This window comes from Rhinatrema bivittatum, chromosome 2, assembly GCF_901001135.1.
Source record: "Rhinatrema bivittatum chromosome 2, aRhiBiv1.1, whole genome shotgun sequence".
Classification (NCBI taxonomy): Eukaryota; Metazoa; Chordata; class Amphibia; order Gymnophiona; family Rhinatrematidae; genus Rhinatrema; species Rhinatrema bivittatum.
Window position 1 is genome coordinate 708200196 of NC_042616.1, and position 27808 is coordinate 708228003.

General features: G+C 41.2%; 2 protein-coding genes across 4 annotated transcripts in view; both read right to left on the bottom strand.

Moving 5' to 3' along the window:
• FSBP (fibrinogen silencer binding protein) lies at positions 1-27226 on the bottom strand. Its single transcript, XM_029591707.1, has 2 exons — positions 26729-27226; positions 1-1952 (listed from the first exon to the last, which is right to left on the bottom strand). The coding sequence occupies exons 1-2, from the start codon at positions 27097-27099 to the stop codon at positions 1427-1429; spliced, it is 897 nt and encodes a 298-aa protein (XP_029447567.1). The 5' UTR covers positions 27100-27226; the 3' UTR covers positions 1-1426.
• Positions 1-27808, bottom strand: part of RAD54B (RAD54 homolog B) — a 203049-nt gene that overhangs the window by 110259 nt on the left and 64982 nt on the right. The window lies entirely within an intron of this gene.

Consider the following 27808-nt stretch of genomic DNA (forward strand, 5'->3'; position numbering starts at 1 on the left):
GTACAAAGTGATGCATACAGGGAAAAATAATCCTGATTATGCATACAAAATGATGGGTTCCATATTAGGAAATATCACCTAGGAAAAGGACTTTGGGGACATTGTGGACAATACATTGAAATCTTGAGATCGATGTGCAACAGTAGCCAATAAAGCAAATAGAATATTAGAAATTATTTGGAAAGGAATAGAAAATAAAACTGGGAATATAATGCCTGTGTATCGATCCATGATATAGTAATGTCTTAAATATTGTGAGCAATTCTGGTCACTGCACCTCAAACAATATATAGAACTAGATAAAGTCCAGAAAATGGCAACAAAAATGATTACTGGGATAGCTACCTTATGAAGTAAGGCTAAACAGGTTATGGCTCTTCAGCTTTGACTAAAGACAGAGGGGATATGATAGAGATTTATAAAATTATATAAGGTATGGAACAGGTTAATAGTGAATTGTGATTTACATTAACAGTACTAGGACTAGAAGACACTCCCTGAAGCAGGAAGCACATTTAAAACAAATTTAAGAATATATGTTTTCCGTTAATACACAATTAAGCTATGGAAATTGTTTCTAGAAAATATGATTAAGGCTAGTAGCATAGACAGACTTTAGTTTCACCACCTTTTAATTCTTGGGGAGAGTAGCATGAAACAGACTTTCAAAGTTGGGACCTGCTAGGTACTTCCAGGTGATCCAGACTAGACACTGTCAGAGATTACATGCTGGACTTGATGGACCACTGATCTGGCCCAGCATAGCATTTACGTTCTTCTAATTTAATCAAACATACAAAATTGCAAAAATTCAGTTCACTCTCTTCTTATGAGAGACCTTTATCAAAGTCTACTTAAGATAACCACCACCAAACCTTATATGAATTCAAACCAAATTTTAAAAAAAATGTATTTTAACATGCTCATTTTATAAATGCGAACACATCCTGTAAACACAAACAAGGATTACTATAAAACAATAAAAGCACAGACGATCTTTCAGAACAGTTAGCTGAGTCATAGCTCTAATTACGTGAATGAAAAGCCCTGAGAGTTTTTCCCTCTTGCAGTCAGATCTACCTCCATTTTTACTTCTGTTAGGAAACACAAGTCATTTCAAAGTTTAAATCTTAAGCCCAGAAACCATAACTGTTCAGTATGCTCAATTTGTACTAAAGAGAAAAAATGTGATGGATGTCAGAACAGAATCTAAAGCATTTAGGGCCAGATTTGGCAAGCTGAAAACTAGGAGGAATCACTTTTTAAGCTGGTTCATGGAGCCTGGTAAAGCTGAGAGTTGATGTGTGAATACTGGTTCCATACACAAGCATAAACCCTAACAGAGCCAATGGGACTAGCCAAGTTGGGGGTCCTACTTATGCAGAACACCCCCTGCGCCTATGTCATTTATTGCTGGACAAGACCATTACAGGCTATGGTATTCTGGCAAATCACGTCGTAGCCTCATTGCCTTTAACTTTTCCACTTTGATTTTTGCTTTCAGTAACTCCTCTTCTAGTTGCTGTCTCCTTTTCAAGCCATCCCTCTTTTCTTGAATATAAAGCCCAATTTTTCTTTGATTTTTCATCATCATCTGATGTTCTTCTTTCAACATTTGTAAAGTCTGTGGAAAGCACCCACATATCTGCCTTAAGTGCTCCCCAGTCTGGTGGCTACAACATCCATCTCGCCTTGGAATGGGTGATGGAGACAATGTCATTCTCATGTCAACTGAGGAAAGTGAAGGCGAAAGAGACCTCTCCAAAGTATGAACAGATTCCGCCTCCTCTCTGCTCTCTAGAACATCTGTAGGTTGCTCTTGTATGGTCAAGGACAAGGCAGGTTTGACATCCTCATCTTGCTCCAGTTCAACTGTGACAGCAGCAGGGTGATGATCCATGGCTGCTTGCTGAGAACTGGTTCCCGCATTTGGTTCTGTATCCTTTTCAGAACTAAAACAGATAAACATATGTTAGGGCTTTAAAGAAATAGAAGCACTACACACAACAATAATCTGGAACAAACATATGCAACTCTTGGAGTGTGCAGAAGGAAAGGGATTGCATGCTGCTGAGATTTCACAAATCTTATAAACATAGAAACAAAGAATATGAAAGCAGATGAAAACCATAAGGCACATCTAGTCTGTCCATTTTCTCTTCTCCCCTGCAGTATTGCAGCCTTCCCAGCTCTAGCTTTTAGCTTTGCTTCTTGCAACTAAGGATCCCCTAGGTTTATCCCATGCTCTCTTGAATTCAGATACCATTTTTTCTCTCATAATGTTTAGGAGGCTATTTTATGTATCTATCAGCCTTTCTATATAGAAATATTTTCTTATGTTGCTAAATTGTCTACCCCCTTGGCACTTCATAAGGATCATATCACCTCGCTGCCTCCTCACTACACATATTTAGGTCCCTAAGTCTCATTTCACAGAGCATAATAGAAAGGTTCTGCATCATTTTGGTTGCCCATCTGCGGAATGCCTCTGCTTGGTCTACAACCTTTTGGAGGAATGGCCTCCAGAACTGGTCACAGTATTCTAAATGAGGTCTCAATGATTATAGAAAAGAATTATCACTTCCTTTTTTCTACTTCTAGCAACTCTGTGTACCATAGTATTCCTCTGACTGTAACCACTGCCTTGTCACACTGTTTTGCGACATGGAGATCAGATGAGATCAATTCAAGATCTCTATCCTTTCTGGAGAATGTAAGTGTGCAAGCTGCCCCCCTCCCACACACACATATTAATATGCTTTCTTGAATTTTAGCACCCCAAATACACAACGCATTAAAACTTAGCTGCCAAACTCGACTAGGCCTCACATTTTGTATTCCATCTAATGTCCATCCTGTTGCAAATCTTATCATCTGCAAAAAGATTGATAATACATAACCAAAGACCAGAGTGCTGATGCACAGTAGTTTGCAAAAAGTCTCCTAGCAAACTATTTTATCAAACCAAGGAGTGCCTCACTGAGTGGCGACGATGATTAAGAAACTGGCAACACCTTCATGGCACTATACGTATGTAATTTGGGATTATACAGTAGAAGAGAGAATTAAAGCAGCAAAGCCTCCTGCTCAAGTAACAGAGCCCTGACTGCGTGCAAGAAGAATCAAAAAGAACAGTTTTTGCTACAGTACTCCCTTTGTTTAAAAAAAAAAAAGTTAAAAAGTAACTTGGAGCTAGAAAATTACTAGCAAGCTTTTTTGCTTCTCCTCCTCCTCCATCTCCTAGTTGTCTTGCCCTGACCACTACTGAATTTAAGCAACTGAAAGAATCCCAGTTAACTGCATTTTATTTTTATTAGTTCTGCTAAATGATTTAAATTATTTTGCTGTGATAAAATTTATGGTAGGGGAAACTATTGTAGGTTCTAAACTAAATGAACATATGGCTGGCTTCTGACCAGATTCTCTCAGTACCTATGTAACCTACTCTCAGATTTATATAGATACTGTTTTTAAAGTAAAGGAAAATCTCTTAAAAATGAGCTATGACCAGAATATAGGGGAAAATCCCAGAAAATACAGTACAACTAAAAGAATCTAATTCACATTTCAAAACCTAAAAAAATATACTGTCATGCATTTGGAATTTAGACCATTACTGAAGTGAAGCAACAGAGTATTACAACAGCAATGATTACGTTTCTTGAAGTTTTGCTTAGGGGAAAAAAAATCCAACTACTGTAAATGTCCTAAATCATACAGAAGCTTTTCTATTGCCTGGTATCTTCTCTGAAATTGCCTTAACTGCAATTGCATAAATTTTAACAAATATAGGCAGCCAAGACCACACGGCCCTTCCAGTTACCATCCTCTCCAAGATTCACTCTATCTGGACACCCATAGATAGAAAATTAACAGTACAATAAAACAGTATTCAAACAGTACCCGAGTCAGCAATACTAAGTCATAAAATCATATCTAGATTGTCTACCTGCCATTGAACGAAAAGGCCATCTAGAATCTGCACCCAAGTGCTCTGCAATGGAACTAATAGGTATTCCTGGGGGAATTCTGTGCAAAAAAATTACAAATTCTGCAAACTTTATATTGGTCAAAATAATACAATTTACATGACAGTCTTTAAGTAACTACATTTTAAATTAAATCAGAAAAAAGTTATTACTTAAAGATGCAGAATTTTAAATATTTTGAGCAAAATTTCCCTAGAAATTCATTGTAGGATTGTCCCTTCCACTCGCTCTCCCTACTCCCCTGGCCACTTTGCCCTCTCAGTCCCCAACTCCTCCACCTCCCAGTATCTCTCCCCTCCACCTCTAGGCTCAACCCCTTCCACTCTATCGCCAGTCCCAGAGTTTGACCCCGTTCTCAGTACTGCCCCCTCACACAGGCTCCCTCTGTCCCTCCCTCTCTCTAGTACACATACACACACCTTAAGAACATAAGAAAATGCCATACTGGGTCAGACCAAGGGTCCATCAAGCCCAGCATCCTGTTTCCAACAGTGGCCAATCCAGGCCATAAGAACCTGGCAAGTACCCAAACCTTCATACAGGCTCCCTCACTCTCTCGCACACACACATCCCCTCATACAGGGTCCCTCTCTCTTGCATACACACCCACACAAGCTCCCTGTTTCACACATACATCCTCACACAGACTACCTATGTCTCTCTCTCATGCACCCCTTCACACAGGCTCTGTCTCACACATACACTATCCCTTCACACGGGCTAGCACCCTCACATACACACAATCCCTTTTTCATAACACGAGCTCCCAATCTCTCACACACATACACACTCCTTCTCAATCTCCTTATATAGGCTCCCTCTCTCTGGCACCCACACTCAAGGATTCCCACCCCCTCACCTCCCATGCTCTCTCTCACACCCTCCTACTCACCCCCTAGCTCTCTCTCTCACATCCCCTCCCCCCCCCGCTCTCACACACACATACAGATTCACTCTCACCAGGGCCTTCATCTTTGCTGCGAGTGGAGCACGTCCCGTGGCACGAGGGGGCCTTCATCTTCGCTGCAAACGGCGCACACTCCGCTCGCGGCATACAGGGGCCTTCATCTTTGCGCACGCCGTTTGCAGCATGCCAGGGTCTCCTCTGCCAATTTTTGCACGGGGGGGGGGGGGGGGGGGAAATTCTGCGCTCCGCAGTAGCACAATATCCCTCCAGGACTAAATAGGCCTCCATTATCTCCACCACCAGCATGGCCTGCCATAAAGAAAGTTGTCCTTAAACAAGAAAGGCTAAACTCGGCAAGCATCATGCAGTGTAACAGGATTCCCCGACATCGTCACAGCCACTCTGTCAGCAGTGCCCCTACCGCATATCTTTGCACCTGAAAATCCCCAAGTAAGACTTCTCTCATCAGGAACTCCTTTTGCAGGAGAGTAGAGCATTAAACACGTAAAATCTCCTAAATTATATACCCCTGGTTTGGATATGCCTAGGGCCAAATGAACGGTGCAATTTGTAGTAAACATGCTTACAGTGCCTCGTGTATGTCATTATTAAATCTTTCCTGATGTCAGATAAATGGATATTGTCACTTCCAAGAAACCGGAGCAGTGTCAGACCTGGGACATAGGATTTACATACCCAAGTGACATGTCCATAACCCCTATTTCCACAATTGCAATGACAATGAATGATATATGACCATATTACAATCCATATGTTTCTCTAAAAATGCAATAGTTAATCCCATTCTGAAGAAGGCATCCCTAGACCCCACAATATTTGAGAATTATAGATCAGTTTTCAATCTCCAGTTCCTGACAAAGATTACTAATTAAAAGCAGGGTATTGTATAACACAGGTAAGCAGTGAATCTACAGGGAGCAAACAGATTGTCACGACCAAGCCAGGAGACTTTAGACCTGTGTATTTGCAAGTAAAACTTGCTGTCTTCACAAGTCAGTGTTATGAAAACAAGCTTTTAGCTTTACCCCATCTGAGTCAGCTACCAGCTTGCTCATGTGAAAGACTCCAAGGAATGCAAATGAGAACTTTAACCTAAACAAGCAGATCTTAAATGCTGATTCTCCCACCCTAGCTGTAGCATGCCATCAGGCATAACCAGCTGTCTGCTATGATGGGAGGAACCAGCCTCACACACTTAACCCACAAAAATCAGTTGATTATGAACTCCCTAGTGAGGGTCCCCCATGCCACTGACTTTGAAAAAGGCAGCGAGTGTGGCGAGGTGTGTTGACGTTGTCCCACTGTCCTCCTTATTTTTAGTCCATCTTTATTTCACAGTTAACATATGCTCCTTCCAGGTGGCTGGCACAACTGTCTCCATGCTGTCAGATTGCAAAACACCACAGATGATCCAGGATAACAGCTCCTCCTCAAGGTTTGCACAAGAACCTACTTTCTTAAAAAGAGCTCATGGTGCAAGGGAGAATCAGCAATCCCATTCAGAAAATTGGGAACAAGTTTAGCCTACACAATAGTATTAAGCAATAGGCAGAGCAGGACCAATTCCCCAAGCAGATTAACTACAATCATACAATGCACAGATTGGTTATCTATTATGTCTACTCTGATCTTGTTGTACAACCAAAGTAGCACCACCTGTCCTGAAGACATGGACCTGAAATAGTGAAAGCCACAATGGGGATTAATTCTAGAAAGGTGAAATTTTTGGCCTCCCAGTTGCATAGTTCACCAGAACCCTTGGCAATGTACCATAAAGTATCTGAAATCAACTCAAGATCTCTAATGTATTGCTGTACCATAAAGTATCTGAAATCAACTCAAGATCTCTAATGTATTGCTGTATTATCTAGTAAAATGGTAAGTGCTGTGAATGCCAGAAGAGGAAACGGATAGCCTGCGCAGGAAGGCCTTCAACTATGGTGATTACTCCGCATGAAAAATTCATATTGCCTACAATAGATTGCATGGTAGTCTGTGGCACTGATTGAACTTGTCTGAAGCACTAGCACTTTCAGTTTATCAAGCTTGTCCTGAGGTAACCTGGTCACCTTTGCCAGAATCTATTTATGTTCCCAGGAAAGTAATGCATGTAGCAGTACCCATAGCCTTGCTGCACACCAAGGGGATATCAAAACATTCAGCAGTAGCCTGAAAATGCAACAAAGATGAGCAGAAGTTGGTTCATAAAGAAGAAATTAAGATAATGCAGAGTTTGTGTTCACCACAGCCCTGGCTGTGATCGAGTGCATGAAAGACCTGAAAGTCTTAACGTATGCACATGACAAACAGCCCATAAGATTTCATTTATCAAAGTAGTACTGCCCTACAAACTGAAAACCTAAAACTGGAAAATTATTAGGAGGTAAGAGAAGAAAGCCATCAGAGTGTATCTTCTGTATTTCTTCACTGCCACCATCTGATTAAACAATGCCTGCTTAACAGAATTCCCCTCCAATATGATATGTGGATCAGTCTATATATTTCTAGTTCATTTTATATTTATTTTATTTATTTATTTAAAGGCTTTTATATACCGATGAACGTTGGGAACATCTCACCGGTTCACAGTGAACAAAATGCAGCTAAACGAGCTTTATAGGGAACAATGAACAAAGCACAAGACTGAACAATATTGGGTAGGAAAAAAAGGGGGCAATATAACTAGGGCAAACAGCAAAATTAAACTAGACAAATTACAAATTGCATATTACAAAAATGTGGAAGCAGTATATAATGTGTACATTCGATTAGATAAGAACGGAAAGTCCTATAAGTCAGAGTAATAGAATTCAGAGGGAACAGGTATGTAATTAAGAGTAAGCTTGTCTAAAAAGGGAAGTTTTCAGATTCTGCTTACATTTTTTTGGGCAAGGTTCCTGACGCAGGAAGGATGGTAGCTTCTTCCATAGGACAGGTCCTGCCAAAGAAAATGCCCGTGTTCTAGTGGCAGCGAGTTTAAACTGCTTAGGGGGAGGGATGAGAAGTGTTCCTCTGTGTTGCTGTCTTATGGGTCTGTTTGAGCTGTGAAACATAAGGTGCTCAGTAAGCCCGTGCATGTTTTGGTTGAGGAGTGCTTTATGGATAAGAGTGAGGGATTTATATGTTATTCTTTCGGCAACAGGTAACCAATGAAGGTGTTTTAGAACCGGGGTGATGTGATTTTCTTGCGTGTTAGTGAGGATCCGTGCTGCAGCATTTTGGAGTAATTGCGGTGGCTGCAGTGTGTTTTTGGGTAAACCTAGGAGAAGGGCGTTGCAGTAGTCAATTTTGGATAGAATGTGCCACTGCTAATGGTAATAGGATCATTTCACCGAAAGAGGCTCTGAGAAAGAACCTATTTGTTTTGTTACATGCTGAGCTCAACCTGTAGTTCCTTTTTAACCATGTCTGCTAGATTCACCATTGAAGAGGAGTGCCTAACCCTTCATATGGAAGCCTGAAACCCTGTGAGAAACTCTCTCACGTCATGCAGACTGTTTCAGACGGACATAAGATCTGCCATGCTACGTCAGACCAAAGGTCCATCGAGCCCAGCATCCTTTCTCTGGGCTCAAGTAACTGGTAGAACCCAAAGAGTAGATCCTAGAACCATTCCCTTACTACTGACTCCCAGAGCTACCTGGTGGCTTTCCCAACATTTACCATGGTTCATGGCTTTTCCTTTAGGAACTTATCCAAACCCTTTTTATACCCAGCTTATACCTTGACCTCATCAGCTGGCAACACATTTCTCAGTTTGACTGTGCACTGAGTAAAAATACATTTTACCTCTTTATAAGGAATCCCTTCTATCTGGGTTTTGGGGGGGGGTTTGCCTCTCTGTATCTTTTCTAAGTTCCACTACATCTTTTTGGAGATGAGGGCAACCAGAATTCCACACAATACTCATGATGCAGTCGTACCATGGGTCGACAAAGAGGCATTATTATTTTCCCAGTTCTGTTCCCTATTTCTTTCAGGATAATTATTAATATTCTATTCTCTTGTTTGACTGCCACCACATACTGAGCTGAGGATTTCAATGTATTGTACCCGACTCCAAGATCCTTTTCCTGAGTGGTGACTCCTAATACCGAACCCAACAATATGTACCTATAGTTTGAATTTCCCCTGCCCCCTTCAGGTGCATCACTTACTAAATCTCATCTGCCATTCTGATGCCCAGTCCCCCAAGGTCCTTCTTGAGTTCCTCACAGTCCACTTGTTCTTTTAACAACTTTAAATTTGATATCATTTGCAAATTCTATCACCTCATTTGTTGCTCCCTTTTCCAAATCATTTATGAATGAGAAGCAGCATTAGTCCCAGTACAGATCCCTGAGGCATATTAGGGGTGAAAACTGACAATTTGGTCCTACCCTCCCTTTAATGACACTTAACCAATTACCAAGTCACAAGAGGACATCATGTCTTATCCCATGACTTTAATTTCCATATTCTCATGTGGGATTTTGTCAAATGCTTTTTGAAAATCCATATATACTGTATAGACTGGCTCACCCATATCCAAATGTTTAACACCACCATCAAACCCAAACTTGTCCTGGAGGATCCCCTGCCAGTCAGGTTTTCAAGATATCTGCAATGAATATGCATGAAGGAGATTTGTATGCACTGCCTGAATTGCATGCAGATGTATCTCATACATATTCATTGCGGATAACCTGAATACTTGACTGACTGGGGATCCTCCAGGACAGGTTTCAGAGCCACTGTCTTAGAAGGTCCACTTATTCCACAAGTTGGGATGAGTTAAAACTTGACTGTGCTAAACTGGCTACAGTTTTTAGAAGGAAAACTGTAGATGTTTAGAGCTCCTTTTTCCTTTTGTTAGATTCTCCTAGTAGTAGGTAGGGTTGTTCTAGCATGTCTGGCACAGTTAGAGTTGAGTTAGCCTGGCACAGGCTGAGTAGTTTGATCAGTTGGAACTAATGGATTCAGTTGAAGTGCATAAAATTGGGGCAAGACAAATTGTATTTATGATCACACATCCCGCTTATTACACCCCTTTCTGAGCCACTTTTAACCTGACTCATTATCTTGAATGAATCATTGTACTCATGACAGTTTCCAGAAGCTTTAAAGCAGGCCAATGTTAAGCCATTATTGAAAAACCAAAACTATCTGCCTATATGTAATTTGGCTATGTTTCTTAATAAATCTGAGAGGGCCTGGCTTATGGATCCCTCTATGATCTCATGGCCACTTTTGAAAATTAATCAAGTCATTCAGATGGACTGATTGAACGAACTGTAGATTCAGGGACAGCCCATTTGTATAAAACAATTCTTTGTCATAGGTCCCAGGTAATCACTATGGACAATCAATCTACTGTGCCTTATTTGCTTCCATGGAGTGTATCACAGGAATCTCTGTTCAATTCTATTTCATGTATACTTTCAACTCCTGGAAGACATTAAGAATCTGGGATTGGAGGTATACATTTATGCAAACATTCAAATATTGCTCACATGGGCTCAGACCCATGCTATTTTTCTGAAGCTCTTCAATAGTTGAAGACCAAAAACAGATCTTATGGGAGGGCACTTTTTGCTCTCCTGATGATTTTCCCACCTTACAGTTCAAAGATGCTATCCTTTCTATCTAGGTAAACCCATGAAGTGAATAAAATGTTTAGAAGTAATTTTGGATTCTTCATGCTCACTGGTGTTCCAAGTGGCTGCAGTCTCAAGACAGGCTTTTGGGTACTTGAGATTTGCAAGCAGCTACGTCCTTTCCTGAGACCTGATGGTCTATACCTAGTAATGCAGGCAGATGTGCTCAACCTCTTTGACTACTAGTTGGATTATTATAACTCCATTTCTGTTGACCTTCCAAAAAAAAAAAAAGTTGCCAGGTAATGTCGTATGCTCAAGGTGAGAGAGAACTTCACCTCCTCTATTCTGCACTAGCTCCCTATAGTACTATGTATTACATTTAAACTTTTATGCTTAGCTTTCCATGCTTTGCATAGTTCAGACCTTGTTTATCATAGTTGTGTTACCCTTTATCGGCCTTCACCTGTTGTGATCAGGCTAAGCAACGAATCTGATTCTTCTCTGTAAACTCACTTTATGTTGTAAAAACTAGGACTGGGGGGGGGGGGGGGGGTTGAACCTGTTCCTACTGGAGTTAAAGGCAGTTGAGGATTATGATCAGTTTTGCCATAAATTAAAAAGCTGGTATCTTACTTCAGCTTTCTGAATTCTAGGGCATTGGCAGAATTGCTCAGTCCTTGATCAGCTTTTCTGCAGAAATGAGCAACTTAGGTGGGTCATTTGTCTGGTGGGGGCCATGAGGGTAAGGCAAAGGAATTTGTGTTTATATAGGACTTCCCCCCCCCATTAGCCAATGAAACTAACAGTGAATCTAGCTTGAATTGTTCTTAATTTGAGGGGGGAGGGGGTCTCATATATACTTTTATGCTGCAATGACTTTTAGATGCAATATTGTATATGGATTTCAGATGCTTGTGGTAATTATTTCTGTTAACTTGTTTTGAGTGATACTGATGGTTGAGATATTCTACCCTTTGTGATTAGTTGTTTTATAATACTGAAATCCACCTTGCAAGAACCAAAGTTTGAAAAGGTGCAATTGCTTAAAATAATTTAATATGGGAGTTGGGGCTTTCAGAGTGAGACGTGTTCAATTTGGAATGGGCAGGAGCTTGAACTGTGGTCTTCTTAGGACATCATATCACTAAATTATTGGATCCACACACTGAGCAGATACGACTATTTACAATCGGTGATGTTGCATGCTGACATGTTAAAAAAAAAAAAAAAAAAAGCCAGTCTAGAAGGGTATCCTTTGTTATTATCTATAACCTCAGATTGATGTACTGTGTGCACCCATTTTCTTCCATCTGGTCTCCAAGATAGTCATCTTATAATTGAGCCATGACCATGCCTCATAGTTCCTATATAGCAAGCACTGTGTGTACAATCTAAGGGAGTTATTTATTAAAGGTTTCCTCCCACTGGGTGTCTATGGGAAATAGAGCCCTAAATAAGTTTGTACTTGAGGCAATGGAGTGTGAAGCGACTTGCCCAAGTCATAAGGAGTGTCAGCAGGATTTGAACCCTAGCTTCCCTGGCTCACAGACTGCTGCACTAACCACTAGGTGACTACTCCAATTGAACACTGATGAGCTTGAGTAATTCTTCTCCATTGATTTTTCTCCTGTTTTGTAACAGAAAACATTGAATTTCCAGAGAAAATAAAATAAAAACTGAAAAAGAAGGTCCCTAGTTATAACTGAGCACTCTAGAAAACTGTACCCACACATCTTTTCAATTGTTTGAGTTTTCTGAAATTTGTTTGTAATAGTCTAGCAAGCATTTGCACACGGCTGTCTGTCCCTGAACGTGAACAACTGAAGAGATTTAGACTATCAGCAGCTGTGAGCAAGCAGAGTAGAAATAAGAAACTTGAACGGCAGAAAGAGGGCTCTGAAAGAGTCTCGGAGAGGAAAATCCCAAACAGTGAGGGGGCAAATGGGATTACATGTGAATGGAAAAACACTAACGTATCATCTAGCATCCTTCTGCAGGATTCCAACTTTTCTAATTTTAAAGATTTCTTTACTTTTATCAGATTTCTTAAAGAAGCATTTCAACATAATTCAAACAAAAATGTTAGCTAGCTGAAATATAGCAGCCCAAGTGTGCAGTTTTAGAAAGACAAATAAACTGAGTAAACATTTTATGTTTTTCTTTAACTCCTTTGGGCAGTGGGGCTGAAACTGGGATTCTTCATTAAGTAAGCACTAAACCAGAAAACCCCAAGAGGTAAAGTTTTCCCAAAAAGTAGAAACTTTCTGCAGCTTATGCAGAGTTTCAGCAGATTTCCAATGTCCCTGAAGACAAAATCAGAACTTATATGGCAGTGTATAGGGGACTGTAAAATAATGAAAACCAGGCACAAAGTAAAGAAGTAATTTTTAACCTAAACATACCACATAGCCAACATTTCAGTCTATCCTTACAAATCTTCCTTGGGGATTATATAAATTATATACCTAGTGCTTTTTATATTCATTAAAATCTGTGCTGCTATCTCAGACCATGCCAAATGTTGACTCTTCCCACAAACCTTCTACAAAACATAAAATTCATTGTGTACAAAATACAAAACAGGGCTAGAAATGAAGCATGAATTTCCATTACTACTTAGAATTTATCATCCAGGGCTTCACACTCATCACAATCAACATGGAAGCCCCATATACCACTAATTTTGGTTCCACTATTATAGTGCAATCCATTAACACAATATATCAGTGATGACCCAAACCATTTTTTCTCCTCCAATTAGAAAATTACTAGCCTTAATCTGTGTAAACAAATCATCTCAAAAACATCTCAAATACAAAAAAGACAGCCCTCTGTGTATCACTCAACTTCATTCAATACCGTGCAGCTCCCACTAGCTTCAAAGTTCCAGTTCAAGTCCTGTGCTACAACATTCAACTAGTTAAGTAACTGAAATAGCATTTCTTTATAAAATGAAATGGAATACATGAATATCATTGCCCTGTACTGAAAAATTGCATTACATTTTTCTTTGCACTTGTTTATGTTCCGTTTTTTGTTCACACCCCCTTGTTATATGTAAACCGGCATGATGTGGTTTTTAATCACGAATGCCGGTATAGAAAACCTCTAAATAAATAAAATAAATAAATGATCAATGCAATCAAACAGCCCCTTTTGTACCTTAATTAGAAACCTGGAAAGACATGTGAAAAAATTAAACCATAAACTACAAAATTTAAATGTTTAGAAAGAGTAAAGTTAAAGGAACTTAAATCAGTCTTTCTTTAAACATTATTTATAATTTGTGGTTTATGATTTAATTTTCCTTTCAGGGATTACAATTAAGATACAAGTGAGGCTGTTTGAATTCTGTCAACAGAATTAAAGATTAAAAAATTATATACGTCAATACCTTTTTATTGGACTAACAATCCATTTCTTGACTAACATGGCAGTCATAATGTACAGTATAGGTCACTGATGCAATAATTTTTCAATAGAGAGCATTTGTATTCATTTATTCCATTTAATTTTGTAAAGAAATACTTCTTTAGTTTTATACAACAATGGTGACCTAAATAGCTGAATGTTTATTATTTTGAAATTGAGTTGAAGCACAGGACATGAATTGGGACTATTAAACTGGTGGGAATGATGGCAATACGGCATTGTTGAATGAAGTGGATGAGTGATAACACTAAGCAGGCAGCACTCTGTGTATGTTTTTTAGACTCAGCTTTAATAGGACAAGCTCATCAATTTCCAAATCTAATGAAAGACGGTTCACGATAACACTAATATATTGTGGTCACATTGAACTTGTGGAGCTGATCACCATGACAGACAAACAACATTGGAAAGAAGTCCTCCATTGTATTTATTTGGTTTATATTCCACTTTTCTGCCATTTCAAAGAGAATTACATTCAGACACTGTAGGTATTTCCTCATCCCCAGAGGGCTTGCAATCTAAGCTTATATCTGAGACAATGGAAGAATGAAGTAGCTTGCCCAAGGTGCAGCAGTGGGATTTGAATCCTGGTGGCACAGGTTTACAGCCTGCAGCTCCAACCACTAGGCTACTCCACCATTCCAGTCATGATAATCAAAATATAGTAATAGTAACGTAATAGTAATTTGAGTAATTGTATACGAATACCTTACAGCTTGATTTATGGTCCCTTTAGCTACCTGAAAGCTTTTTGTGTTGAAGGTTTGTTAAAGGAGTGAACTATTGTCACAGTCTTGAGATAGTATTTGTTATATTCTCTACCAACAGTGCAACTATGATTATCATTTCTGCAGCCACCAAGATGATCAATGAGGATAGACAAATGCCGGCTATATGGTGAGTTTGCAGTGAAGAGTACCCATAGGTCTTTGCCAGGTGCATCTCCACAAGGAAGCACGTATGATTCAGGTTAGAGGGGAAATCAGCGTTACACACACCCCTCAATTGGTGGTGCCTAAGGGTTTTGGAAAGTAATAACAAGCAGAGGCTCAGAAAGTTCTGAGGCTCTCTGCAATGAATCCACGGTTCTAGGAGAGCGCCTGTGGGCTATGGCACGGAGTGAATTCAGGAACAGCACGTGAGGAGGTTGCAGGAGGCATTAAGAGTGCATATAAGTAGAATATGCAAATTTTTACATAAATAAATGAGGCTCCTTAATCGGCTGAAATTTCTTACTCCAGCATTTTGTACCAGTAGAAGAGACACAAGGGATCAAAGTAGTCCAATGCGACTGGAAAGTTTGCAGCTACACTTTCTCCAGGTCTTGAATTAAGAGAAAAGAAAAGCAATCAAACGTGCTTCATGGTATTTCAAGCAAGGCGGAAAGTCAACAATGAGGAATCCAGCAGAATTCAGATACAAAGGGGAGTCAAGGCTAGATCCCTGGAGTAGTCTGAAGGGGTACCTAGTGATAAGAGAGGCCTTTAGGTCTGAAGCAGTTATGTGACTGTTTAAATTTATTATCAGAAAATGTATTTTGTGTTAACTTATCACCATTCAGCAAGTTTCTCAGTAAACTCTTCAGTTTGAAATTTAATGTGGAGTTGTTATTCCAAAGCAACAACAGTGCCTGAGTCCTGAAGAATGACTCCCCACTTCCTCCCGGAGGAGAAACCCCATGGGTTGGTGAATTGATCAGCTGCTCCCAAATGTGTCCCCCTGTCCAGCAGGACATTGGAAAGGGTGGAATACAATAGGTTAAAAAATTACTTACATTTCTAAATGTGCTTAGTTTTCATTATTTACTTACAAGCCGTTAAGCCCGTTAAAACAGGCGAGATGTTTGTTCCAAATGCCAGATAAGTGTTGTGTGTGGAGGTGTCAGGATGTGTATATACTCTTCCCCCTCCACCCTCCCTCCCTTTGCACTCCCCTTGCACCCAATGCTCCCTCCTCCAGCTCCCCTCCCCTCTTACTGTCCTGCTGCCCCATCTCCCCAACCCCCTCCCCACTGCTCCTCCTCCTCATCTCTCATTCTCCCAATGTTTCTCTTTTCTTCCACAGGTCCTCTCCTGCAGCCCCTTCCCATTCTATCACCCGCTGGTCTGCTCCTGCAGCCCCCCTCTCCCCTCATTCTTCCATTACACTCCCCTTGCACTCACTGCGCCTCACCTGTCCAGCACCCTTCTCTTCCTTATTCTCCCACTCCTCCTCCTCCACCTATTGTGGCCCTCTTTCGTCTTACTATCCTCCTAATCCCTTTATTGTGAGGCCGATGTGCTCTATCGCCCGCTCATGCACGGCACATCCGTCAGAGCTGCTTTGTACTGCACATTGAGCTCTGACCGACGTGCTCTGTGGGTCTCTCTCGTGCGCGTGTACGCGCCTCACTGAAGCGCTCACACAGCTCCATTTCCTCCCGGCGCCGCTCCGCTCTGCCCAACGTGCTCTCTCACCCGCGCATGCGCAGCACATCGGGCAGAGTTGCGCTCTACTGCGCATTTGCGGGTCGTCGGTCAGAGCCCATTTATATTGTAGATAGAGGCTGGTATCTGTTACTGTGGTACGCCAATCAATATTCAAAAATTCTTGTGGATCTTCTATTAGATAGCATGCACTCTGGTAATGGTAATTATTTCTAGTAAAAAAAATTCAATGTCAAACTTTTTTTTTAAAAGCCTCACACAAACCAAAAAAATCCTTTGCAATTTTAAGGAAATTGCTTTATAAATGGTTAATTTTGCATTTGTTTTCCAGACTTTAAATCTGACCCTATTAACATGCTATTTCTCATTTTCCCCCAGCTTTTTCTGGAGGTTTTAACAAAATACTTTGTTATATTCAAGTAATGGGACAGAGTTCTGTATCAGGGTACAAATTATATTGCAATGATAGGGAGGATCAACTTGGTGGTGGTGTGGCACTTTATGTCCGGGAGAGTATAGAGTCCAACAGGATAAAGATCATACAAGAAACTAAATGCTCAGTAGAATCTATATGGGTAGAAATCCCATGTGTGTTGGGTAAGAGTATAGTGATAGGAGTATACTACCGTCCACCTGGACAAAATGGTCAGACAGATGATGAAATGCTAAGAGAAATCAGGGAAGCAAACCAATTTGGCAGTGCAATAATAATGGGAGATTTCAATTACCCCAATATTGACTGGGTAAATGTAACATCAGGACTCGCTAGAGACAAAGTTCCTGGATGTAATAAATGACTGCTTCATGGAGCAACTGGTTCAGGAACCAACAAGAGAGGGAGCTATTTTAGATTTAATTCTTAGTAGACCGCAGGATTTGGTAACGGTGGTGGGGCCACTTGACAGCAGTGATCATAACATGATCAAATTTAAACTAATAACTGGAAGGGGGACAATAAGTAAATCTATAGCTCTAACACTAAACTTTCAAAAGGGAAACTTTGATAAAATGAGAAAAATAGTTCGAAAAAACTGAAAGGTGCAGCTGCAAGGTTAAAAGTGTTCAACAGGCATGGAGATTGTTTAAAAATACAATCCTAGAGGCACAGTCCATATGTTTTCCATGCATTAAGGTGGAAGGAAGGCAAAATGATTACCGTCATGGTTAAAAAGTGAGGTGAAAGAGGCTATTTTAGCCAAAAAAAAAAAATCCTTCAAAAATTGGAAGAAGGATCCATCTGAAGAAAATAGGATAAAATATAAGCATTGTCAAGTTAAGTGTAAAACATTGATAAGACAGGCGAAGAGAGAATTTGAAATGAAGTTGGCCATAGAGGCAACAACTCATAAAAACTTTTTTAAATATATCCGAAGCAAGAAACCTGTGAGGGAGTCGGTTGGACCATTAGATGACCAAGAGGTTAAAGGGGCTCTTAGGGAAGATAAGGTCATTGCAGAAAGACTAAATTAACTCTTTGCTTCTGTGTTTACTAATGAGGATGTTGGGGAGATATCAGTTCCAGAGATGGTTTTCAGGGGTGATGAGTCAGACGAACTGAACCAAATCACTGTGAACCTGGAAGATGTAGTAGACCAGATTGACAAACTAACGAGTAGCAAATCACCTGGACCGGATGGTATGCATCCTAGGGTACTGAAGAAATTAAAAAATGAAATTTCTGATCTATTAGTTAAAATTTGTAATCTATCATTAAAACCATCCATTGTTCCTGATTACTGGAGGGTGGCCAATGTAACCCCAATATTTAAAAAGGGCTCCAGGGGCAATCCAGGTAACTATACACCAGTGAGCCTGAAATTCAGTGCCGGGAAAAACAGTGGAAACTATTCTCAAGATCAAAATCATAGAGCATATAGAAAGTTATGATTTAATGGAACACAATCAACCTGGATTTACCCAAGGGAAGTCTTGCCTAACAAATCTGCTTCATTTTTTTGAAGGGGTTAATAAACATGTGGATAAAGGTGAATCGGTAGATGTAGTGTATTTGGATTTTCAGAAGGTGTTTGACAAAGTCCCTCATGAGAGGCTTCTAAGAAAACTAAAAAGTCATGGTATAGGAGGCGATGTCCTTTCGTGGATTATAAACTGGTTAAAAGACAGGAAACAGAGAGTAGGATTAAGTGGTCAATTTTCTCAGTGGAGAAGGGTAAACAGTGGAGTGCCTTAGAGATCTGTACTTGGACCGGTGCTTTTCAATATATATATATAAATGATCTGGAAAGGAATATGACGAGTGGGGTTATCAAATCTGCGGATGATACAAAATTATTCAGAGGCAGTTAAATCACAAGCAGACTGTGATACATTACAGGAGGACCTTGCAAGACTGAAAGATTGGGCATCCAAATGGCAGATGAAATGTAATGTGGACAAGTGCAAGGTGTTGCACATAGGGAAAAATAACCCTTGCTGTAGTTACACGATGTTTGGTTCTATATTAGGAGCTACCACCCAGAAAAGAGATCTAGGCATCATACTGGATGATACTTTAAAATTGTCTGCTCAGTGTGCTGCAGATAATATATCTTCTTCAGATGAGGCATCTACGTCAGAGTCAGTACCAGTGTCCACTGGGTGACCAGATGGTCTGAGAGGTTTGAAAGGAATCTCAGGTTGTGGTGAATGTGGTCTCATTGGGATAATGCCAGAAGGACCAGGTACTGGTTCTGGAAATATATCCTGATCCACGCCATGAGGTGTAGTAGAGAAAACCTGGATTAAGGTATCCAATTTATCCATGAGAGGCTGGAAAATGGAGATATCTTGACCTGGCATCGATGGGTTTATCGGTGCCGGTACCGGGATTGGCATCGACAGCATCGGCGGTCCATGCACTGGAATAGCCGGAATCGGCATCGACGGCATCAGTGGAACAGCCGGAATCGGCATCGAAGGCACCGGTGCTGGAACGGGCGATGTCACTGGTATCGGGGGCGATATCCCTGCCGATACCGGAATTGGTGTCGATGGCATAGCTGGCGTAGAAGGCTGATGTCTCGGTATCGCCTCGATGAATGCGTCTTTGACCGCTTGACGTATATATACGTCAAGTTCCGCCCGCATGGATGGTGAAAACAGAGCACCCATGGGGGGAGGCGGTAGTGGCGATGCCGGTACCTCCTCAGAGCCCTGAGAAGGTACGGTTCCCTGCGCCAGAATCGGCGGGAATCGCCCTGTCGACGGCTCCGAAGCCGGATCCTCGAGCCGAGGTTTCTTAGTTGTTAAGCCGCTTTCCGTCGATGGCTCACCGGGAATCGGGACGGTAGACGCCGCATGCGGCCTACGATGCCGATGGTTCTCCTTTTCGCGGGCTTTTTCACTACCGGATGTCGATGCCCTCGACGATGGAGAGGGGGAGGAAAGAGGAGCATCTCCCGACTCACCTGGTAGACGTTTTTTTCAACACCACTTTTCGAATCGACCCAGCCGGAGACGATTGTGTTGAAGAAGATGGTGCTGGCAAGAGCTGTATTTTGAACAATTGTTCCATTTTCTCCAGCCGGAGACGAGGGCCCTTCGATGTCATGGTGGCACATAAGGGACAAGCCCTAACATCGTGGGTCTCACCAAGACAGAGGACACAATCCTGGTGAGGGTCGGTAATGGACATGTTCCTGGGGCACTTAGGGCACTTTTTGAATCCTGAAGCCATTTTTGGGCCGAACAGCCGTCGACGACCAATGACCAGGAACAAAAAACACTGTCAAAAACGGCACGGAACCGCGAGAAAAGGTAGAAAACTTACCGCGATGGTATTTCTGAGGGGAGACCCGTGCGGCTGAAGTTTTCTAAACTTTTTTGAAAAGTTAAAGTTGTGGAGATTTTCCACAGGACTCCTAGGAACTGCGAGGCTAACTGCTTCGCGGAAAAAAGAAGACTGAAGGGAGACCCCTGTGGCCAGGAATATCATGGCATGCTGGGCATGCTCAGTAGGCACTCTGGTGCCAGTCAAAAGTTTCATAGAAACTTTGAAAGAAGTTTTCCGTACATAGGGCTCCATTACTGATGTCACCCATATGTGAGGACTAGCATCCTGCTTGTCCTGGGATAACAACAAATACAATAAAATTCATCAGTATGAAAATAAAATAGAGCGTACACAAATAAAAAATAAAAACAATGTTCATAGAAAATTCAATAAAATAAAATACAAAATAAAATGCTCAATAAAATACTAAAACAAAGCAAAAGAGAATAAGTCAATCTGGGAAGGCTTGCTGAAATAGCCATGACTTTAGTTTCTTTTTAAATGTTTAAGGATTTACCTCAGCTCTCAATTCTGTTTACTTTATCTGCTTGTTTATTCTTAGCCTATTAAGGAGGACACGGATTCCTCACCCTGGACTGATAATATGGGAGACCATCATGTCTTCTTTCAACAAAATGACCTGGCTGTACAAGAGGCCTAGAAGACCTGAAGTGCTGCCCCTAGGGGAAGTTTGATTTAAAGACTTATTAGATTATATTCTTTATGTCCTTAAATTTCAAGACTATTTTCTTTACTGTGAAATTCATTGGCTCATGTGTGCTTCTACTGAAAAAAAAAAAAACAAGAGCTGTTTACAATGTATGTTTTATAATGTATAGCTTTGCACAAAAAGAAAAAACCAGTTAGCAAAAACTATTCTATAAAAATTGAAAAAAACATTTGAAAAAAATGTGTCCTTGTATTTATCTGTAAGCTATTTTAAGCTAACATTTTCTTTGTAGGATGGACAGACCACCATATGTCTTTCCGGCGTAACCAAATATGTTTATTGAAGACATGCCATGGTGAAAGACTGGATTATCAGTTGAAAGCTGGCTTATCTATCTCTCTCCTCAGGTACCGGAGGAACTTATTTCAAATGTTTCTTCCTTGTTTTGGGAAGCTGAATCAATCATCTGTTTTCCAACCTATTTACCCAGAGTGAGCCTTGTCAATTGTGTTTCCTTTACAGGATGGTGAGACATCCTCCTTCCAACATGGGTTGTGAGAGAACCCTCCATAGCCAGCAGTGGAAGGGCTGGTTATTTTCCCAGTCATTTTCCATTTTTCATATATTCTGGTGGGAGATTGGTGTGTGTGTGTGAACTTTTACGTTGTCAATGGAGCAGCATGATATGAACGGTAGTACCTACACCAGGAGTAGAGCCCGCCTCGCCCTGGTACCAGTCCAGATAGAAATGAATGCAATGCTCTCCAGTGATTTATAATTTTACATGTTATAGTATTATATATTACCACAAGCAACCGAGCTGCGGCCAGCATTCAGTCAAACTATAGAAACCAGAACAAATGCTGGAATAAGGTGATACAGTCCCAAATTTTAACACAAATAGAACACAGGTCTAATATCAAACATTCTCGTAATCTGGCCCCTCTTGTTGATCATTGGGTATTACAGTCACATACAGTATCTGACTTATTCTTTTTTGTTTTAGAACTTGTTTCCCCCTCCTTGCGAGGTGGTGACTTTGACACTTTACTTACACGCTGTGAACAAAGATGGATACATCGTCTAGATTCTGTCATACCAAAGGGCCTCAATAAAGAAATTGAATGGTTCCATTTTACCTGATTCTGATAGGGTGCAGCTGTTACCTTCTTACCTGTGATTGGCTGTTTGTTCCTCTATTCTGATTGGTTTGTGAAACCTGTTTGGCGCGAATTTTGACAGCTTTTAAGTTTGTTCTACTTTATGCTCAAGCGCGCTCCATGCCCGGAATTTATGAACTCCGTCTAAGGTAAAATCGATGCGTGCTTAATTCAATTGTATTTTTTCTGTACCGATACCATGTTTTCTAATACAGTCCTTTATAATTATTTTTAGAATTTCTGTAACAAAAATATTGGGCATCCCTCCCGACGCAGCCATTGGCGAAACACGGGTCCGTGTCGGGGGACTCCGTGTGCATGAAAGATTGAGTTCAATGTATATAGTGGAGTTGCCATCCTTTGAATAAAAGAATTTTTGGATTTACACACTCATTTAAAAAATTTGGGACTGTATCACCTTATTCCAGCATTTGTTCTGGTTTCTATAGTATTATATATTGCCATGTAATAATAGTTTGTTAGTGATTTTCATAAAAAAATTGTGCACGATTTTCCACCTGTACCAAAATTTTGATTAAGTGTACCACTGAGGCCTGGGTGAGCTGTTTAGTTAGTGCAATATAGGTTGCTAATTAAAGAGCACCATTCATATACAATCTCTCCCTTTGAGGATGCTGGGTTGGCCGTCCCCTGGGAAGATAATAAAAGCAGCTCAGCTCTCTCCTGAGAGCTCTGGGTGCAGTGTAATTTGGTTTTGGAGTTGGGAGGAAGTACTGGAGCTTATCCTTTTTTGGATTTTTGGGCTTACCTTGCAGTCCATACCTTAGTTGTTTGGTAGGATTTCGGGAATTTTGAAGGAAGCCTATGAAACCCTAGGATGTTTGCTGGGAGGGAGGTAACAGGGAAGCCTTCCCCTGGGGGGGGGGGGGGGGCCAGGATAGGGACGACCTGACCCTCTGCAACCTCCTGGAGGACAGAGGTATGGTGGTGACCTGCTATATGGGCATTCTGGTGTTTTGAATTGGGGTTTTTTGGGTAAAGGATGTTTTTGTTAGAAAAACTGGGAAGAAGAGTTTTGCTGCGTCTCTTTTGTCCTTCCAGAGGAAAATCAAGAGCTGCATATTCCAAGTGGATCCCTTCCATTGTGGGTTTCGAGACAGTAAAAGAGATAGGCAAACATTGGATAACCATAAGCCCAATAACAAATTACAACTGAGGTCGCCCGCTTGGAGTTTTTATCCCTGGGAGAGAGAAATCTGGGATTTTGAACAGAGACTTATTAATTTTTTCTATCTTGCTGGGGCCGGGGGGGGGGGGAGGGGAAACACTCAAACAAGGATACCTCTGCCCACTTGGGATCCTCATTTATCCAAGCCCTGGAGGGTGAGGATGTCCTTTGCTGTGGAACACACAGAGACCCCTTGCACAGATAGAGAGTAAAAGCCACCTCTGTGGGATCAGACTACACGTTCAGTAAAGTTTAATTTTGGACACTCACCCTGTGTCCGGAGGGGGGCAGCCGGCAGCGAAAGCGGCTTCCAGCGGCCCCGCCGGTGAAGACGGACGAAAGCACGCCCGTAGTGCACGGGCGCTCAAGCCAATGAAAGCACAAGGACGGGCGTGCGTGACATACGCCGTGACGTCACGCACGCGCGTTCATGTGCTTTCATTGGCTTAAGGCCCGTCAATTTGGGCGCTCAAGCCAATGGCTAGAGCCAGCGAAGCGCATGACGTCACGGCGTACGCTTCGCTGGCTAGAGCGCCCAAATTGACGGGCGCTCTAGCCAGTCAATTTGGGCGCTCGTTACACTTATTCACATATTTTACATGTCGAGTCGCTTCGGGAGGAGGGGATTTTAGGTTTTCAATATTTTACATGTCGAGTCGCTTCAGGAGGAGGGGATTTTAGGTTTTCAATATTTTACATGTCCAGTCGCTTCGGGAGGAGGGGATTTTAGGTTTTCAATATTTTACATGTCCAGTCGCTTCGGGAGGAGGGGATTTTAGGTTTTCAATATTTTACATGTCCAGTCGCTTTGGGAGGAGGTGATTTTAGGTTTTTAGGTTTTCTTTTGGGGGAAAGTTTGTGTCTACCCTTACCCCTGCCTCTAACGCAGGGTTAGGGGTAGGCGGTAAATTAGCAGGTTAAACGCGCGGCTAAACTGCAGGTTAAAAAGGCAATAGTCGGGGCGCGTGTTACTGAATGGGGGGGGGGGGGGAATAGCTAATCCGATCGTTTACATCTCATATACATGCCGCGGGTGGAAGGGGTTACTCGTTGATTTAAAGAGGCGGTAAGAATGGGTTAAAGGGGATAGTGAATCGCGGGTTGGACTAACACGGCCAAATTGTGAGTAGAAGGCGGGTTAGAAGCAGGGTAACCGCGGGCCGCACTTTACTGTATTGACCTGTTTGTAAATTTGCCAAATACATGTAAAAAATGGAATACTCCTCTGCTACCATAAATCTCACTGTGTAGAAAATAGGATGCATACCTTTCATGGGTTATGCACAAAATATGTCTTCCCCTAGTATTCTTATCCCTTACGAAGGCCATCCATGCATCATGGAGAGCCACAGCTTCTTAGCTATAGGCAGGCCTGCTACTGCAAAAACACAACTGATCAAGAAATGTAAACCTTGAAAATAAATTCTATTACAGGATGGCAACCTAAATATAGTCTAACCTGGCAGAAGCCAATTTGGCAATATCATCCGGTCAGCAGACGATACTGGACACTAGTTTTAGGGCCTTCTGCATCTCTCAGGCTCTGAGTATAAACTATGGAACGTACATTATACAAAATCAGGAAACATGTAAGAAAGAACTGGCACACCAGCTTTGATTTGAAACTAACTGAAAAGCACTGTACCTGGACTAATAAATTTATGTTGGGGAATGTTTTTTTGGAGGGGTTAGGGACAGAGATCAGTATATTCCATCTGCGTAAATACATTTTTAAAAAAAAAAACTCTAGTCTTATTAAAACTCTAGAAACCATTTTATTTTTAGAGAACATGGCTCGATAGTCAGAGTTTGACATCAGAAGCCAGCATTTCTCCATGTTTCTCTCTGGCACAGGCTTGACTATAGGTCCCGGCAGGCTTAGTGAGGTTCCATGTACGAATGTTGCTGTGCACCCAGCATCTGGATTCAGACACCCAGCACTGATTAGTTCAGCCACTGGTTCTCCCAATGGAGCTCCTGTGCACAGCAGCTTCCTCCTGTCACTAAATGGATCTACTGCTGAAGGGAACTAATGAGGAATGCCAACATGGAGCTAAAAGCCTGGCTTCTTTGCCTCTCATACTGCCATTAAAATCAGTTTATATGAGATGCAGCTAATTTCCAGCATGTAAGGAAAGTAAGTGCAGAGTTCTATTTTTAAATAATCTGCTAGTCAGGTTCAGACATGATCATTAATACCTCACCAGATCAGAGATTTATGCAGCTTTCTGTGGTTTGTCTAGAAAGGGAGAAGTGACTAGCCAAGGCAGCAGTAAGCACTAACACTCCCTTACACAGACTAAGCTGCATGCAGTATTTACACGCTAGCCTTTCAGACAACAGAACCTGGAATCAAGCCTGGTTTAGGTTTCCATTAAAATGAGTTTGGTGTTCTGAATAAACTAGCCTACCTCACAAAACAGAAACAATCGCTGGGCAAACTGCAGCATAATTGGCTGTGTATGCTTAGGAGTGGCTCAGGACTGGAAGAGCAGGTTTGAAAGCAAGAATGTTACTGCATTCTCAGAAATCTATGAAACCAGTACAGCACTTCCACATACTGTATCCGCTTTTGACTCTTGCCTCCAAGGTTCATGACCAGTAAAAACAAAGAGAATCACAGTTAAGGAGTCTCTTACAATCATCTATGTATGCTGATGTGTAAGCTGTTTCTGCAGTTAGGTTTACTAAACTTCCAAGGAACCTGAAGTGGTGAAGAAAGTATGAAACTCAATATCTTTACAGGGAATGCAGTGTATTTTCACAGTTGGGTAATCATTGACTAAAGGTCTGATTTCTGTTTAAAGTGTGACCAGTATTTGCACACTAAGGAAATTCTTGATAAGGGCAAGCTGTTTTCAATACATAACCCAACTGTACTTTTTTTTAATCTCCCTGTCTAATAAATTGCTAACTGCAAACTTTATAAGCAGTAGCTACTCTCTTGTAAACTGACATTTTCTTATATACCACAAGCTTTTCTTAAAATGGACAGCTTCCTTAGTCCTACCCTGTGTCTGAATAATCTCCCACTTAATGAAAAGGCAAGCCAGAGGAGGTAAAGGTTAGATCTGTACTTTTCTGGATAATCACATCTGGGCCTACATTTCAAATAAATTCTAAGTATTGCTCTTGCCCTGTTTTTTGGCTAAAATTCAAGTGCAATTTCAGAGCTATGAGATGAAGTTGCTTATTGGTCTTTTGGCTGTGATTAAGAACCTGTAGAACATGGGAGAATGATGGGGTGGGGGATGTTAATGCCCTGCCACGTGATGCCACTGGGGACATGATGATGTAACAACTATTGCCAAAGCAGGAGGATTAAACTACCTGTAAAAAAAAAAAAAAACCAGACGATACAGGTAGAACATAAATACAGAACTAGCCTTTGCTATAAAGCTCCATATTAAGGTCCCCTTGGCAAAAAGCTTCGGTACTTAATTCTGGTTCCCACTTGTAGATTAGTCTGTCCACACTTTTTTGCCTTTCTGGAACACACACAACACAAAAATTATGTACTTCAAGAAAAGCCTTAGAAATAGTAAGTTCATTAGCTTCCATTTAATAAGACATCATCTCTTACCTTAAGCTGCTCCCATCTCTCATGAAGCACATGGTGGTGATCTGGGGCATCATCTCCAACACTTTCTTGGTTGGTTCGGAGACACTGCTTTGATAATCTAACTGGGTGTTCTTAAACTGCAAGAACTCCTGCTTGGCATATTCCTTGAGTCGCTTGTAGAGAGTTCGGAGGCCCTGCGCAGTTCGAGAAGGGCGGTCTGGACTAATTGCATTGTATTTGTCGGCTATCATATCCCAGCATTTGTTTTTCTCCACTATCACAGAGTGCTTATTTGTGTGTTGCTCCAGAATGTTAATATATGGCTTCACAAGCTTCAGTAGATCAAGCTTTTCAGAGACAGTAAAATTAGAAGAGCGAGCCTTTCCAACCATTTTTAGCTCTGAATTCAGCTGGCAGTTCCTGAGCCCTCCAGCACGCCTCAGTTCTTTTTCACAGACAAAAAAAAAAAAAAGATCAGGCTTAACTAGGCTAGTCTCATTTAGGCCCACGCCTACAAGGGAGGGTTTATTAAAATTCCTTTAGCTTAATCTGACGTAGGTTGAGAAAAGCTGCTTAAGCCAAGCCTGACCTACATAAGGCTTCAGACCGAAGAACACTGAAAGAAATAAGAAAAACACTTGTGTGTGAAGACAAGAACTAAACACAGCACTTAAAATACACAGGTCGAAAGATTAGCTCATTACACAGCTAAACATTATCTAATTCAGCTAGAGCTACAAGCTTGTTCTTGTGTAGTGTATTTATTACTGACATTTAAACAAAGCTGATTTTTTTTTTCTCCATATTATGAAAAAGGCAACAACTAATTTGTGTGACTCAGCAACAGTGAAACTGAAAATGCAGGGCTAGGAAGAGAAGAAAAAAAAATACGGAGAAAAATGTAGCGTGTGTAGAAGGATCCCTGACGGAGCCCCGCTCTCTGTTGCTGAGCTGCTGTTCTCTTACAGTATTTGCATAATGCTGGTCCTGCTGTCAATCAGGAACTGCATATCCCCCTAGCTAGTTAGGTTACACCCAGACTCAGGCTTCACAGTAAAGCTAAGCTTCTCCTGCATTTCACAGCATGCTCCAGCTGCTCAC

Excerpts from the sequence above, each read along its gene's own strand:
- FSBP (XM_029591707.1), bottom strand. The coding sequence starts at position 27,099 with ATGGTTGGAAAGGCTCGCTCTTCTAATTTTACTGTCTCTGAAAAGCTT. Across the intron at positions 1,953-26,728 it reads AGAGATGGGAGCAGCTTAAG|TTCTGAAAAGGATACAGAAC; the intron begins GTAAGAGATGAT and ends TATCTGTTTTAG.